Source organism: Cryptosporidium parvum, chromosome 4 (genome assembly GCF_000165345.1).
Source record: "Cryptosporidium parvum Iowa II chromosome 4, whole genome shotgun sequence".
Taxonomy (NCBI): Eukaryota; Apicomplexa; class Conoidasida; order Eucoccidiorida; family Cryptosporidiidae; genus Cryptosporidium; species Cryptosporidium parvum.
The window spans coordinates 690161-707599 of NC_006983.1; the positions used below are offsets into that span (position 1 = coordinate 690161).

The 17439-nt window shown below is 29.7% G+C and overlaps 3 protein-coding genes across 3 annotated transcripts in view; 2 read left to right on the forward strand and 1 right to left on the reverse strand.

Annotated features, from left to right (window-relative positions):
- The window catches only part of cgd4_2900 (polyketide synthase), a gene marked incomplete at both ends in the record, with an annotated part of 40242 nt that extends 26900 nt beyond the window's left edge, over positions 1-13342 (forward strand). Inside the window, one exon of the mRNA XM_625875.1 lies at positions 1-13342. This exon is cut by the window's left edge and continues 26900 nt beyond it. Coding sequence (XP_625875.1) covers positions 1-13342 — 13342 coding nt within the window.
- A 124-nt stretch (positions 13343-13466) lies between these two features.
- cgd4_2910 (aminopeptidase) lies at positions 13467-15551 on the forward strand (the record flags this gene model as incomplete). Its single annotated transcript, XM_625876.1, has 1 exon — positions 13467-15551. A coding segment is annotated over one exon (2085 nt), but the record flags the coding sequence as incomplete, so codon positions are not given.
- Positions 15552-15564: 13 nt separating this feature from the next.
- On the reverse strand, positions 15565-17388 carry cgd4_2920 (hypothetical protein; the record flags this gene model as incomplete). Its single annotated transcript, XM_625877.1, has 1 exon — positions 15565-17388. One exon carries the CDS (start codon positions 17386-17388, stop codon positions 15565-15567), a length of 1824 nt encoding a protein of 607 aa, XP_625877.1.
- Between the last annotated feature and the right edge of the window lie 51 nt (positions 17389-17439).

A 17439-nucleotide genomic window follows, 5' to 3' on the forward strand; every position in this document is an offset into this window, starting at 1 on the left:
ATTTTCCTCCATAACTTCACTTATTGGAAATATTGGTCAATCTGCATATGCTGCTGCAAACTCAGTATTAGATTCTATTATTGAATTTAGAAGGAAACTAGGTATGCCAGGAAATAGCTTACAATGGGGTGCTTGGGCTGAACAAGGAATGGCAGCAGAGAATGAATTACTGCAAAAAAATTTGGTTAATGTCGGTCTTTCATTAATAAATAATAATATAGCATTTGAAATTATTAAATATATTATCTCTGATTCAAACAAATTCCCGTCAGTTTTAGCGATTCAACCTGCAAATTGGGATAAATTTATAGATAAAATTGGAATTAGGTATGGAATTCTCAAAGAAATAACATCAAACAAAATAAATCATGATAGAATTACTATTCTCAATTCAATATCTGCTGAGAACAGAATAGATTTTATTTCAAATAAAATTATTTCAATTTGTAGTGAAGTTCTTGGAATTGAAAATGATCTGAACTCTGAACAGTCTTTGATGGACTTTGGAATTGATTCTATTATGGCAGTTGAAATTAGAAATTCTCTTTGCGATAATTTTGGAATTTCCCTTTCACACACTATATTATTTGATTATCCCACAATTTCAAGCCTTTCAACATATATTAATCAGAAATTCATGTCAAACTGTAAAATAGAAAAAAGTCAAGAGCAAATGAATTTAAAGGAAAATTTGTTTGATTACAATGTCGCCGTAATAGGTGCAGCTTGTCGTTTACCAAAAAATATTACTAATTTAAGTGGACTTTGGGAACTGTTAATGGAGTCTAATTGTAGTGTAGGAAAAATACCTTATAATAGGTGGGATAGTGGCTTATTTTTCTCTGAAAATATTAATTCTGGAAAAATGTATACTGAGTCTGCAAGTTTTATTGATGGAATCGAATTTTTCGATAATTCAGAATTTAAAATATCTTCAAGTGAAGTCTATTATATTGATCCTCAACAAAGAATAATTATGGAAACTGCATTATTGGCTATAAAAAGCTCCAATGTTAAATTAGAAACACTAGTAAATTCCTTAACAGGTGTTTTTATTGGTTGTTCTTCTAGTGATTGGACAATCTTGACCAATACAGCATCAGTTCCTCCTGGGCCTTACACAGGTACTGGAATTTCCTCATCAATATTATCAAACAGAATTTCTTATATATTTGGATTCCAAGGACCTTCTTTTACAATTGATTCTGCTTGTTCGTCTTCTCTTGTGGCCTTAGATTCTGCATTTGAAAAATTTAAAAACAATAATATTCAATTTGCTATAGTAGGAGGAGTAAATCTTCTTCTTTCTCCTCAACCATTTTTGGCGTGTTGCGCTGCAAATATGCTTTCTTTTGATGGTATTTGCAGAAGTTTTGATGAAAAAGCAAATGGATATGGAAGAGGAGAAGGATCTATTTCACTATTGTTAACATACCTATCTAAAGCAAAAGAAAATAATGAAAAAATACTTGGTATAATTAAATCCACATCTGTTAATCAAGATGGAAAAAGTGCTACTATTACTGCTCCTAATGGCCCCTCACAGCAATTTGTGATAAAACATGCAATCGAAAAAGCTAATTTATCTCCTTCAAATATAACTTATATTGAAACTCACGGAACTGGAACCAAACTAGGTGATCCAATTGAGTATAATGCTATAAAATCTGTGTTTAATTTGGAAGATAATACATTCGATAATAATGTTTGTTTATTGAGATATTCTCCACTATATTTAGGTGCAATAAAAGCTAATATTGGACATTTGGAAGGTGCTGCTGGAATTGCAGGTTTAATCAAATTAATTTTAGTTCTGAATTACAAGGTTGCTGTTCCAATCCCAAATCTTAGAAAAGTTAATCCATTAATCGAGTTAAATAATTTTAATGCAATATTTCCCATGGATAAAAAACCAGTAAACATTAAGAATGACTCTAACATTATTTATGGAGGGATTTCATCCTTTGGATTTGGAGGAACAAATGCTCATGTCATAATTGAGTGCAATTCAGATAATATAACGGAAAACAGTATTTTGTTCCGTTCAGAAAATTTCTCTTTAAGAAGAAAAAACTATGCTTGGTCAGATACTAAACATCCTTTAATCGACGAAAAAATATTGGAAAATATCGGTAATAAGAACTCAGAACTAAATGGAATTAAATTATTTAGAAATATTAATCATAAAATATTTAGTTCAGTAAAATTTGCACTTAAAGTCAATAATGATATAATAAACATGCTTTCTGATCACGTAATTGATAACAAAATAATATGGCCTGCTGCTGCATTTATTGAAATGATTTTAGGAGTTGCAAGAAATATATATATTTGTAACAATGAACAAATTTCATTTTCAAAAAGAATTTTAAAAACTAACATAAGAAATTTATTATTTGAACAACCATTAATATTAGAAAAAAATGAAGAAAATATATTAGTTTGTGATTTTGATTTGAGACTTAAAAGAATAAAAATATATTCTGAGTTAACATATGAAAGCAATAATGAGTTGATTTATGTATCATCTGAGATTGGAAACACGGATAAAATAGAAATGATAAATGAAGGGTGTTTAATAAATGATCTAGAGATTTCAAAAGAAAAGGAACTAGATATTTCATTAATTTATAATAGATTAATGGAATTGGGAATTCAATACGGCAAAAAGTTCAAGACAATAAAGAAAGCATGGAAACTAAAATCAGAAAATGAAGCTTTAACAAAAATACAACTTAATAGTGACGAATATATCATTAAATCAGATGATTTAAGTGCCCAAGAACCTTTTCTTTCTTTAACAGAGTTAGGGTTTGGAATTCATCCAGCTTTGCTAGATGGAGCATTACAATCATCCTTTATTTGCATTAGCGAAATAAAAAACGATTTGGAAAAAATTATTTGGGTTCCATTCTCGATATCTGAAATAGAATATTATAATAATCAAGAACCAATATTAGAAGCATGGGTACATTGCAAAGTTTCACCCACAAATAACAAAAATGAAGTTATCTCAGATATAAAAATCTATTCAGTGAATAAAGATCTGCTATTTAATATCAAAAATATTAGGTATAGAAGTACAATTGATATAAGTAATAAAATTATTAAAGATTCAAAAGAAAATAATCCAGAAAATATCAAAAATTGTTGGGGATTAACTTGGAAAAAATCGAATAACATTTTAGATAAAATTGAAAAGAAAAGATGGATGATATATTTGGGTGATGAAATTGAAAAAAAGAGCAGCTTAAATAATTTATTTAAATATTATTGGAACAAAAATGACATTTTAGAAGAGTTATCTGATTTTTCTGGTGAAATCAACATTGCATTCGTAATAAATTCTGGAATCAATAATAAATTACATAATCATGGCATTGAAATAGTAAATTGGCTTAAACATCTATTTGATATTAACTCTAAAGTTTCTCGCTCTTCTGTTATTTTATTTATAACAGAAAACACAATCCCTCATAATAATAATAATCATAAATTTATTGGATCAGATATTTGGGGTCTTGTGAGATCGGCTAGGTATGAACTTGATAAATATTCTCTTAGATTGCTTGATTTAGACTGCTTTACAAAAGATTTAAGTGAAGATAATTTATCAAAAATATTTTCATGTATTTTAAGTTCCAACGAATCAGAATTCATTTTTAGAAACGGAGAGCTGCTATTTCCCCGTTTATCAAAAATTTCAATCCCAATAAACGGACCTTTAAATATTAGATTGGCTGAAAGAGGTGCATTAACAAATTTATTAACAGAGATGCAAACAAATATTCCATATATAAATTCAGATAAAAAATTGGATCTAATCGACTGCTTTGATAAATTGGAGAATTATTCTGAAATGAAAAATGAGCCTATTTTAAAAGATAACGAGGTATTACTGAGAATATGTTCTGTAGGATTAAATTTCAGGGATGTATTGAATGTTATGGGCTTATATCCAGGTGACCCTGGCCCTCCTTGTTCTGACTGCTCAGGAATAGTAGTTTCTGTAGGTAAAGGCGTGAAGCATCTAAAATGTGGTGATGAGGTATACGCAATGGTCCCTGGGTGCTTAAATACATTCATAGTTGCAATTGGAGATACTTGTTGCTTGATGCCAAAAAATTGTGACTTTTCTTTATCTTCATCAATACCAACAATTTATTCTACTGTTGATATTTGTTTGAGAAAAATTTATAATATTAAGAAAGGAGATCGCGTATTAATTCATGCAGCTTCAGGAGGAGTTGGATTGGTCGCAGTAAATTACTGTAATTCTATTGGTGCTAAGGTATTTGCAACCGTTGGGAATAGTAAAAAGGAGAAATATTTGAGACACCTGGGAGTAAAGAATATTTCGACCAGTAGAAATTCTGAATTGTTCAAATTAGAAATGGAATGCTTATTAAAAGGAGAAAAGCTAGATGTGGTGATAAATTGTCTATCTGGGAAATATATTGAATATAGCTTGGAGTTACTTTCAAACAATGGTATCTTTATTGAACTAGGGAAGATAAACATTTTATCAAAGAAAGATGTATCCTTAATAAAACCTGGAATTAGGTACGAAATTGTAGCTCTTGACGACTTAATATTAAATGATCCCTCATGGTTTGGAACTGTCTTAGTTGATATTAAAACAAGAATTGAAGAATGTAAAGAATCTGTTATACCCTTAATAGAATTCTCAATGGAGAACCATAAAGATTCAAATGATCTAATCGAAAAATCTGGATGTATTTCTGGATTTAGATTTATGCAGAAGGCAAATCATATAGGTAAAGTAGTAATAAAAAACCCAACTCTTGATAATTCTTTATCTAGAAAAAATGGAGCCGTAATAGTTATAGGAGGAAATGGATCTCTAGGGAAATTTACAACGAAATGGCTTTATTTTAATGGATTAAAAAATATAATTTTGTTATCTAGGAGTTCAAATAATTATGCTTCAAATCTACCTGGTGTTAAACAAATTAGCTGTGATATTTCAAATATTAATTCTACTATTTCAGCGATAAATACTGTACTTGAAAATCCAGAAAGTAAACCAATTGTAGGTATAATTCATGCTGCAGGAGTATTAGACGATAGGAAATTATTTGAACATTCAAAAGAGTCATTTAAATGCGTATATAGTCCTAAAGTTCAAGGCTTATGGAATATTCATCAAATAACTCAATATCTCTATATTGAATTGGAATTTTTAATCGCCTACTCTTCAATTGCGAGTCTATTAGGTAATATTGGACAAGCAAATTATTCTGCGGCAAACTCTTTCATAGACTCTTTTATGAGCTATAGATCAAGTCTTGGAATCAATAGTTTTAGCATTCAGTGGGGTCCTTGGCTAGGAGAAGGAATGGCATCAAACAATTTAAGTTTGAAATTTGAGTCTACAGGATTAATTGGAGTAGATAAATTAACTGCGATGCAAGCGTTAAATACGATTATAAAATCAAAAAAAAAATCAATTCCAAATGTGATTTGTGTAGTAGATGCTGATTGGGGAAAATTAGTTTCTAATATTCCTCCCAAAACTTCTAATATCTTTACAGATATAATTAATAAAAAAATCATAGAAAAAGATTACAATAAGTCGAAAATTATGGAATTATTGGAAAAAAAGAGTTCGGTCGAAATGGAAGATTATATAATTAATTTACTAAGGGATATTATTAAAACAGTTGTCACTGACGATAAAATAGATATTAATGATTCCAAATTACTAGAAAAACCACTTCACGAGTTTGGGATAGATTCACTTTCTGCTGTTGAGTTCAGAAATATTTTATCTAAACATACTGGAATATTACTTCCGACTACATTGATGTTCGATTATCCAACGATAATAAACATAAAAGATTATATTCTGAGTGAAATGGAGGACATTAGACTTGGAGACAAATCATGCGATCCTTTAGTTACTGATATTAAGAAAGATCGAATATTAGATATTGCTATTATTGGCTTGTCTTGCAAATTACCTGGATCAACTGAAGATATTGAATCATTTTGGGAGATATTAACTGGTGGTATTAATTGTGTTTCTAATGTACCTGTAGTTAGATGGGATCATAAAAAATATTTTAGTTTAAATCTAGAAAATTTTGGTCCATATTATTATGCAAATTATGGCTCATTCATTGACAATATTGATATATTTGATGCACATTATTTTGGAATTTCCCCTTCAGAAGCAACAATTATTGACCCTCAACAAAGACTTTCCCTTATGCTTGCAGTACAATCAATTGAGGATGCAAAATTAAACTTGTCAAAATTGAAAGGAACAAAAACTGGTGTCTATGTTGGATGTGGAAATAGTGATTGGGCATTAATGCAAGGAAATCAAATATCTGAATCAGAATATATTTCACCTTATACTGGTACTAGTGTTGCGCTTTCACTTATTTCTAATAGGATTTCTTATAATTTAGGCCTGAATGGACCTTCTATGACAGTTGATACTGCATGTTCATCATCTCTTGTTGCACTGGACATAGCTGTACAAAATCTTAGATGGAAAAAATCTGATATTTCCATTGTAATTGGAGTAAATTTATTAATTTCTCCCCAAGCATATATTGTATTTTCCAAGTCAAAGATGCTATCTATAACGGGAAGTTGTAAAACTTTTGACAAAGATGCTGATGGATATGTAAGAGGGGAAGGATGTTGTTCAATGGTACTTTGTAGATTTGATGAAAGAGAAAATGTAGATTTTGATAAAAAAACTTTAAAAGCTGAACAGAATATTATTATCTATGGTTTTATTAAAGGTTCAGCAGTAAATCAAGATGGAAGAAGTGCTTCTTTAACAGCTCCAAATGGTCCTGCGCAACAGAAAGTAATAAAATCTGCTATTGAAGATTCGTACATAAAGTTAGATGAAATTTCAATTATTGAAGCCCATGGAACAGGAACACAGTTAGGGGACCCTATTGAGTTTGGAGCAATAAAAAATGTTTTCAATTCCAGAAATAGGGGTCCAATTTATATTACAGCGTTGAAAACAAATATTGGACATTTAGAGGGAGCATCAGGAATCGCAGGAGTTATAAAGATGATATTGATGCTTAATCATTCAATCGTTCCAAAAAACCTTCATTTTAAAACATTAAACCCATTGATTGACAATTCTAATTTTAATGCAATAATCCCAGATAGAAAATTAAAAGTTTCAGCTAACATAGGGGGAGTTTCATCGTTTGGATTTGGTGGAACAAATGCTCACGTAATAATTGAAAAAAATATCTCAAAAATTCCTCTTGAAAATCAAAACTATTCAATAATCGAAAATACTAATAAGGAAGTTTCAAATAAGATAGCATTTATATTTACTGGCCAAGGAAGCCAGTTCGAGAATATGGGTCAAGAGCTTTTTGAAAATGAACCTATATTTAGAAAATCAATGTTAGAATGCGCAAAGCATGCCAATGAATATTTACCAGAATCTTTAATTGAAATTTTATACCCAGAAATTTCAACACCAAGGACTAAAGCTGGATCGAAAGATGCTGGTTTTTATGATATTAATGATATTTTGTATTCTCAGGTTGCAATTTTTTCAGTAGAGTATTCTCTTACAAAGTTATTAGAGAGCAAAGGAATAATTCCAGATTTAGTAATTGGGCATTCCTTAGGCGAATACTGCGCTGCAGTTATTGTAGGTGCAATTGAACTAAACCAAGCATTAAAAATGATAATAAATAGATCAAAAATATTGGAGAAATCAAATATTAGTGATGGAGGAATGCTTGCATTGAGAAAATCTGCGAGTAGTATTGCAGAAATCCTTAAAGAGTTTGATGAAAATAATGTATCATTGGCTGCAGTTAATGGGCCAAATAGTGTTGTGATTTCCGGAAGAAAATATATATTAAAGTCAATATTAGAAAGATTAGGTGGTAGTGGAAAGTTTCTTAATATAGATAATGCATTCCATTCATCCCTAATGCAAGATGCATCAAATAAATACAAAGATTTCATTGAAGAAGAAATAGTTTTTTGTAATGAAAATAAAAAGAAAATAAAGTTTATTTCTACATTGAAAGGAAGACTTATAAATTATTCTGAATTGATGAGTTCTGATTATTGGTCTAACCACATAGTTTGTCCTGTATTGTTTTATGACGCAATAAATCATGCACTAAACAAGTTTGATTGTACAATATTGTTGGAGATCGGACCTCAACCAATTCTTACAAAATTATCAATACAATGTATTCCAAGGGAACTTAAAACAAAAATTAAGAGCTTTTGCGCAATGCTTGGAAAGCCTTCAACAGAAATTGAGCATTTTAAATTAGTTACACATCAAATTAATCAAATATTTTCCCCGTACATGAATACCATTAGAGGAAACTCAGAAGTAAGCAATAAAAATATTTTCAATAATTTAAGACGTTTTCCATGGATAAACATCAATTCACATCCTTTAGTTAAATTGGAGACTGATAGAAAAATTTTGTTAAAAAATTTAAACAAAATGTTTGATATCTCAAAAGAAGGGGCGATAATTGAGTTAGTTAATGGAGGAATTAGGGAAATTTTTAAGAATGAAATATTTAACTCTATGAAAATGGGTAGATATTATCAATGCGAAATTGTTTTAGAGAACCTGTCTTTTAATATAATAGAAGGTAATCAAGAAGGTTGGTTAGAAGTCGAGAAGAAAGATATTAATGGTTTTACAATAAATATTTGTTCACAAAATAATTTGACTTATACTTTATATGCGAAAATAATATTTAGGGAAGATGCAGAAATAGAGCTCCAAGAAATAAACATTGAAAATTCGGTTATTTCCATTGAGAAGTTCATTTCTATTGGTTTGAAAGAAAATATATTATTTCAGAAAATCATGAATTCGATACAAGAGTTAACTATTAAATTAGAATCCAAAATATCTTTCGCAAAAAATACTCAAAAAAACTCTATCTGTTTAATTCTCACTACGGACGACTATTTTAAGTCACTATCAAAATCATTTAGTGGTTTTAGCATACATCCATTCTTATTACAATTATTGTTTGATTTTATTAAACTTTACAATATTGAGGAAATAATTAAAGGAAACAGCGAAATTAATTTTTATGAAACAATTATCAGAGAATTGTTAGATTCTTCTATTTCTCAGAAGTATCTAGTTTTTGAAGTTAACAATAATTCTGCAATAATTAAGGATAAATTTGGAAAAATATTGTTCAAAACTAGTTATTCTTTAGTTTATCTAAATTCCAAGAACACTGGAAGTGTTGAATACGAAATAGAACAGTTTTCAAATTTAAATAATTTAGATAATTTATTTTGGAATACAGAAAATCAAAAAATATTCGAGGTTGAAATGGGTATAGACGAAATTGAAGAGGACGAATATAAATGTAAAAGAATATTAATTATAGGATCTAACGATTTGGAAGATAATCTTGAAACCAAAGAAGAGACTTACTACAATGTTAGATCAGAATTTGAATTAATTAAAAATATTAAATTAAAAAATTGGGAAAAAATTATTTTTGTTATTGATAATTTCAATGTAAGCGAAATTGAGTTAATGCATTATGCAGTTATTACATGCAAAGAATGCGAATCTGATTCTAATGTGTGGTTTATTAAAATTAATCAATCGAACGACAATTCCCTGGAGTCATATAATAAAGGAAGAGGTATTTTGGGTTTATGTAAAACTGCAAGGATTGAGTTAAGAAAGATGATTAATTACATTTCAATAGAGAAATTTGAAGACTTGAATACTAATGCTAAATTAATTTGCAATTTAGTTAGTCTTTTATCAAAAAATAAATCAATTCCCGAGGATATTTTTGTAAATCTATATCGAAAAAAAATTCAAGTTTATACAAAAATCATAAAAGCCCAGTATTCAATTCAAATGAAAAACAATGAATTAAATAGGGATAACGAATTAATCAATGGTATTGTATTAATTAGTGGAGGTACTGGCGCGCTTGGACTTATCATTGCAGAATGGTTAATTAAATGCAAAAATATAAGAAATATTATATTACTTTCTAGGTCGGGGTTACCTTCCAAACGGTGTGAATCGATATGGGAGAGGATATTAATTTTAGATTCTAATATTCGAATTATAAAGTGCGACGTTGCAAATTATGATTCAGTGTTTTCAACATTAAAATATATCATCTCTCAAGCGATGGAATCGAACTCTAAAATTGTTGGATTAATCCATGCATCTGGGGTTTTGAATGATTCATTAATAAAAAATCATTCAATAGAGAATTTGGAGAATGTTTTTAGACCTAAAGTTTTTGGAGCAATTAATTTACATTATGCAATAAAGAACATGCTTCCATACAAGCTAAGGTTCTTTATTGGTTTTTCTTCTATTTCTTCATTATTTGGTAGTTTTGGGCAATATAGCTATTCTTCAGCAAATTCATACCTTGATTCATTGATTAATTATCGAAGAAAGTTCAAGGAATCTAGTATTTTAGATCTAAGCATACAATGGGGACCATGGGCAGAACAAGGAATGGCAGCAGATTTATTTCAACATCATTCATCATCAGGTATAAAACCAATTTATAATTCAGAAGGCTTAAAATGTTTGTCATCGATCTTTGATATAATTGAAGGTAGAATCGAAGATATCATCCTACCCTCTGAAATCGCAATAGCAAATATTAATTGGAGCGAGTTCTTAACTATTTTTGAAGGCAACCCACCAATCATTTTTAGTGAAATTAGTAGCAAATTTTTAAACAATGGATCAAAACTTGAGAGCGGTTCAAAAATTAAGGATAAATTTGAAGGAATTACTGACATTCGAAGGCATATAGAGGAAGTTTTATTAATTATTGCATATGAAATATTTGGAATGGAGAAAAATAACTGTGATTTAACAGAAGTTGATTCTTTAATGGCAGTTGAGTTTAGAAATTCTATATCTAAAAATTTTGGAATAAAATTGCCAATATCTTTAATGCTTGATAATCCAACTTTAGATGAAGTCATTTCATATTTAGAAGGAGAGGTTAGGAAGGAGTTGTTTGGATCAAGTACAGAAGAATTGGTTTCTTCTAAGTCTAGGAGATGGGAAGAAATCAGACAAGATATTAATTTAGATGGAAAGATTTCTTTGTTATCAAATCCTTCCGATGCAGTTCGTGGCTTTAGATTACCATCTGGAGAGAAAAACAAATTGCGTGAAGTATTTTTAACAGGAGGAACTGGGTTTATGGGCACCTGCATGATTGAAAATCTTGTAAAATTGAACAGTGATATTAAGATTTGGTGTTTGGTGAGATGTTCTGACAAAAAAAATGGTAAAGAAAAGTTATTGGACGCACTTTATAAATATTCAATTCAGAATGCAGATTTAATTTTAAAAAATAACATCAAAATTGTTGTTGGAGACACTTCAATCCCATATTTTGGTATAAATAAAACTGAATATAAAGAGATAGTAAATTCAATAGATTCCATTATTCATATTGGTGCTGTGGTAAACTTCACATCTTCTTATTCAAATATTAAAAATGTGAATGTATTAAGCATTGTAGAGTTGCTAAATCTCTCTTCTGCTCCCAACCATTGTAGCAAAAATTGTACTGAAAAAGGAAAATGTAATTCTTGCATTATTCCAATACATCATGTATCAACTTTGGGAGTTTTTTATGATCATATTGAAAATCCTCCAGTAGAACCGTATTTATCTGGCTTGGAAAATACTGAATTTATGGAAAGAACTTACTTTTTGGATGATGGAAGAAGAATATTTTACGAAGATGACCCAGTGATTACAAATGACGATGAAGGAACTCATCACAAATCACTATTATTGGGTTATTCACAATCTAAATGGGCAGCAGAAAGAATTCTTAGATCAGCAAGAAAAAGAGGATTCCCTATAGCCATATATAGACCAGGAAGAATAGGAGGAAACAGCATTACAGGCGCATCCAATATTTCGGACCTCCCAAATGCATTTGTGAAGGGATGCATTAAGATGGGGACTTTACCTAGAACAAAAATGGCAATTCATTTAGTTTCGGTCGATTTTTGCTGTCAAGTTTGTTGTTTTGGAATGAACAATCCGTCTTTATCAATTAATAATGATTTTAATTTAGACTCTGAAGGATGGGCAAATATGAATGATATAAAAGCAGCACTTAAATTATTGGATATTGAGTTAGAAATGGTAGAATTTGAAGACTGGGTTGAACAGTTATTAGAAGAAACTTCTAAAGACAGAAATCATCCACTTACCCCATTACAACACATGTTTGTTAAGGAAAAACCTGCAGACTCAATTATGCCATATTTTGACATGAAAAACACAAATAACCTAATATCTAATTCTGAAAATATTAAACATGTACCTTGTGACCCAAATTATTTACTTACTTGTTTCAAGTATTTGCTTGAAAAGGATTGGATTTATTCAATTGATTCTATTAATAAAATGATGAATAAGGACGTTTGTGCGAAGGAATATATTTTCGAATTTACAAATGACGAATTGAAGGTTGGCAATTTAGAAGTTGCTAACTTTATGATATTTATTTGCGATAAATTGTTTATATTAAATATCCAAGAATTTTGTAATAAAATACAATCTAAATATAATTGCAAATGCATTATAGTTACAATTCCAAATTCTAAAGTCGATAATATTTTAAGTTCATTATCCCACATTATACATGAAGCAATTAAAGAAAATATTTCAAAAATAATTGATAAAGGAAACTCAAAAATAATATTGGCAAGTTGGTCAATATCAAGCAATCTCACATTGCAAATATTTAAGAACTTGAATTATAAAATTTTGGATTGTGACATAAAACTATTGTTGATTGATCCGGTAGTTCCAGTTAAATTAAGTGATAGTAATGACTCGAGAATAGATGAAATTTCATTCAAAGTTTTAAAGAAATTAGTAAAATCCTCAAGCTTACTATCTAACTCTCTCACAGAACCAATAATAGATATATTGAATAATTCTGATTCAATTATAAATGTATACAATAAAATAACTAGCTACACAAAAAATGATTCAAAAACTGAGTTTGAAGAGTTGAAAAATGTATTAGAGAGATTAAGAACTACATTCTTAATAAGCTTGAATATCTCTAAGTCCGTATTAGAAGTCGATGAAAAAGTATATTTTGTTTTGTCACGCTCTTCAATAATGGGGGACGTATTCGAAAAGAACGGGTCATACGCAATAGTTAATGCTCAAAATATTTACAAAATAAGGGATTTAGAGCTAGTACATTTATCTGATGGAAACCATTTCACAATTTTTAATTTTTCAAATGTTGAAAGTTTGGTTAATGGACTTTCAAAAATTTTTAATTAGGATAGAGTGATATTTAGATGAATATAGATTTTTAATATTTTATTTGTAAATGCGCAAAAAAAAAAAAAAAAAAAAAATACATTCCCGCAACGACTAACGAAAAGAGGAACCTGGGAAATTATAAGCTCTACATTTAATAAAAATTACTTTACCAATTATGTCAAATATTTCAAAATTGAAAAAACTAGAAGAACTTAGAAGTATTATGAGCCAACATGGGGTTGACGCATATATCATTAGTTCAAGCGACCCTCATATGTCGGAATATACTCCAGATAAATACAAACGAAGAGAATTTATGACTGGTTTCTCTGGGTCACAGGGAATTTGTCTTGTTACACAGTCGAGCGCACATTTAATTGTTGATGGTAGATATATTGTCGAAGCAAAGAAGACTGCTACTCCTGAGTATCAGGTTCATTTGTTAAAAAAGGGCTTTTACGCTGATATTGTAGATATTTTAAAAGAAGAAAGTTTTGATGGCACATTAGGAATTGACGTTGAGGTTACTTCTTGGATGTCATTTAAAGCCTTAGCTAATTATATTGAACTTTCAGATCTACATTTAAATACAAACTTCCGAATAAAATTGCTAAATTTGAATTTTGTCGATGTTTTACGGCCACAAGAAGAGATTGAACAAGCCAGAAGTGAGATTTTTGTTCATGGAATTGAATACGCTGGTGAATCATCCAAGTCAAAGGTTAGCAAAGTTTTATTGGAAATGAAAAAACTGAATGCAAAAATATTGTTTCTAAGCAGCCTAACTCAAATTTCATGGCTACTTAATTTAAGAGGCTCAGATGTACATTGCACACCTGTATTCCTTTCATATCTAATTGTAGAAATTCTTGATGATAAAGTTGGAATAGATAAGAAGGAAACATCATTTAGTCTTAAAGTTTTTGTTAATGTTGAATCTATTAAGTGTTGCGAAGAAGTATTGAAAAATGAATTTCAGGACAAAATTTCTATAATTCAAATTGAAAATATAATGGATGAACTCTTTCATTCATTTAGTAAATTGAATTCACATACAAAAAACGAATTGAATAAAATATGGCTGCCTGAGAATTTTTGCAACTTAGCAGCAATGGACACGTTATTTAAAGTATTGAACCCTCGTGAAAATTGCAATAATTCGAGTTATTATAAATATTTAATCGACTACTTAAACTCTTCAAAATTACTAATAACTTCCGAGTCCCCTATCATCATGCTACGTGCAATAAAGAACAAAATCGAATTAAAGGGAATGCGCGAGTGCCATATTTATGATGGTTTAGCACTTACTAAATTCCTATATTATTTGTACAAGGCTGGAAGAGATAAGACTCTTTTTAATGGAAAAGTATCCGAGTGGGATCTTTCTCAGAAGCTGCTTGAATTTAGAAAACAACAACCAAAATTTGTCTATCCAAGTTTTGATACAATTTCTTCTATAGGAGAAAATGGGGCGATAATTCATTATCGTCCTGAAAAAGAAAATTCTTCAATTATTAAGCCTGATCTTTACCTTTGTGATTCTGGTGGACAGTACCATACTGGCACAACAGATGTAACAAGAACTTTGTTCTTGTTCGGGATTGGAGAAGAAAGGCCAACAATTGAGCAAATTGAATCGTTTACTCGAGTATTGATAGGTTTTATTCGCTTACATAAGCTAGTATTCCCAATTGGGACAAATGCTACTGCAATTGACGTTCTTGCAAGAGCCAGCCTATGGGAGGCTGGTTTAGATTATTTACATGGTACCGGACATGGGGTTGGCTCGTTTTTATCTGTTCATGAAGAGCCCTGGTCAATTTGTTATAAGGTTGGAAGGGATGGTGCTTCTAAACAAAATCTAGCTGCAGGCGCAGTAGTTTCAATTGAACCTGGATACTATGAAGAAGGAAAATACGGTATAAGAATTGAAAACTTGGCTGAGATTATTGAAGTAGATATTGATAATGGCTACAGAAAGATGAATAAATTTCTCAAGTTCTCGCCTCTTACATTCGCACCCATTCAAAAAGAGATGATTGACATTTCAATTCTTTCAGATGATGAACTAGATTGGTTAAATTGGTATCATTCAAAAACCCTGGAGAACTTAGAGCCGTTGGTAGATGATGATCCCGAGTTTTTGAAATGGCTAGTTCAAGCATGTTCACCAATAAATAGATATATTTCAAAAATTGATTTTCCAAAAACATTATACCAGTAAAGAAATTTATTATTCATTCTCCAACTAGGATTCCTTCGTTTATTAATTTCTCTCTTAATGTTATCAATTCCTTATCAATGCTTACTTCGTCTCTATTTTGCTGGTCGTTAATATCAATATTAATCTCTTCAAAAGATGCAACTGTAGAATTATATGCACTTGAGCGCCTAGATTCTGATTTTTTATTGCAAGTTTTAATGCTACTGCATCTTTGTTCAAGCTCATCTATTTCATTAACAACTGAGGTTAGCCACTTTATGCCACTAAGAACTAGTTCTTCTTGTTGGTTTTCGCTTATTAGGTCGGTTTGCCTTGAGTTCATACGGTTTGTACACTTTATCTTAGCATGATCCTTTGTCCGATTATTAATTCTTTTCATTAAGAAAAGATCCTGTTTTAATTTCTGATTTTCCTTTTTTAATTTGTTATTTTCGCTTCTTAACGATATTAATTCGCTTCTGGATGAAATAATACCTATTTCTGAATGTTCTATTGTTGAACCATTCAAAAGGGGAAAACCCACCTGAATGGACGCATTTTTTTTAATAAAAGACCTTTTAAGTTTTTCATCTTGTTTAGAACCATTATCGAGGTTAACAACTATTTCTTCTGCAATCTCATACGCAAGTCTTGGAATAATTGATTGACATATTTCGAATGCAAGCAAAGACGCTTCATTATTGTTGAAATTCTTATCTTCCATAAAATCTTTTATTGCATCGTTTAATTCTTCTTCTATATTAGGCAAAACAGTTTCATCATTGATCTTTTTATAGTGAGTTTCAATTCTGCTAATTACAGATTTTGTTAGCTTCAAACCTTCATTTTCCTTCATTACTAAATGCATTTCTTTAAAAAGGGCGTTCTTCGCTTCAGTAAGAGAAAGAATTTCACCATCTGCAATTCTAAGTTGTTCAGTTTGAAATATTTCCAATTCGTTAAATTCTTTTGTAATCCTTTCTAATTCATTTTCAAGGAATAGTACCTTTTCTTTCAAACAATTGGCCCCTTCTAATTCCTTTTCATAATCTCTGACTTTTGACTCGATAGTTCTTACTTTATTCCTTAAAAAGTATAATTCTTCTTTATCTTCCTCCATAAATGACCTACTTTTTAGAAAAGGAAGTTGCGCATTAAGGGCCAAAGAGTTAAGCTTATATTTAGATAAAAGTAATTCATTATTTTTTAATAACGTATTTAAACGCGAAATTTCTTCTTTATAATTTTCATTTTCGATTAATAGACCATCTAATTCAGCATGAACTTCTTCTTGGTGTTTATTGGATGCTTCAAGTAAAGATTTGACTTCCAATTGTAATTCTTTATATGAAATTTCATTTTGATCTGTGGGTTTTAAGTTTTTTTGAATATTTTTTTTTTGCTCATTCAAATTAGTTTTAAATAGAGCAGGTTGATTATATTCAGTTTCAGTTTCCAAAACTGGTTCATTATTTTCATCATTATTTATTAGTTTTTTTTGAGATATAATTGATTTATTATATTTGCTAATAAGATTATTAGATTTTTGAATATTGTGAGTAACATGATTTTCATTATTTTTGCCAATTTCTGTTATTAAATATTCTTTATCTTTATTAAAATCTTCAATTAATTCTTCTGAATCTGAATAAAGTTGTAAATCACCTTCTTTGTAAATGTGTATATCTTCTTCTTTATCTGTTTCACCACCAGAATTTTCTTCAGAGTAGTTGAACTCACCAAATCTTGGAGAACAAAATTCCATACTATTTTCGTCGTAACTCTCATCTAAATTCTCAGAAAATTTTCCTTCAATATAGGGATCATATTCTTCAATTAACTCGTCTAAATCGCTCATATTAATGTTATTAATTAATTTATAAGTATATATTTTTCATTTGGTAAAAAT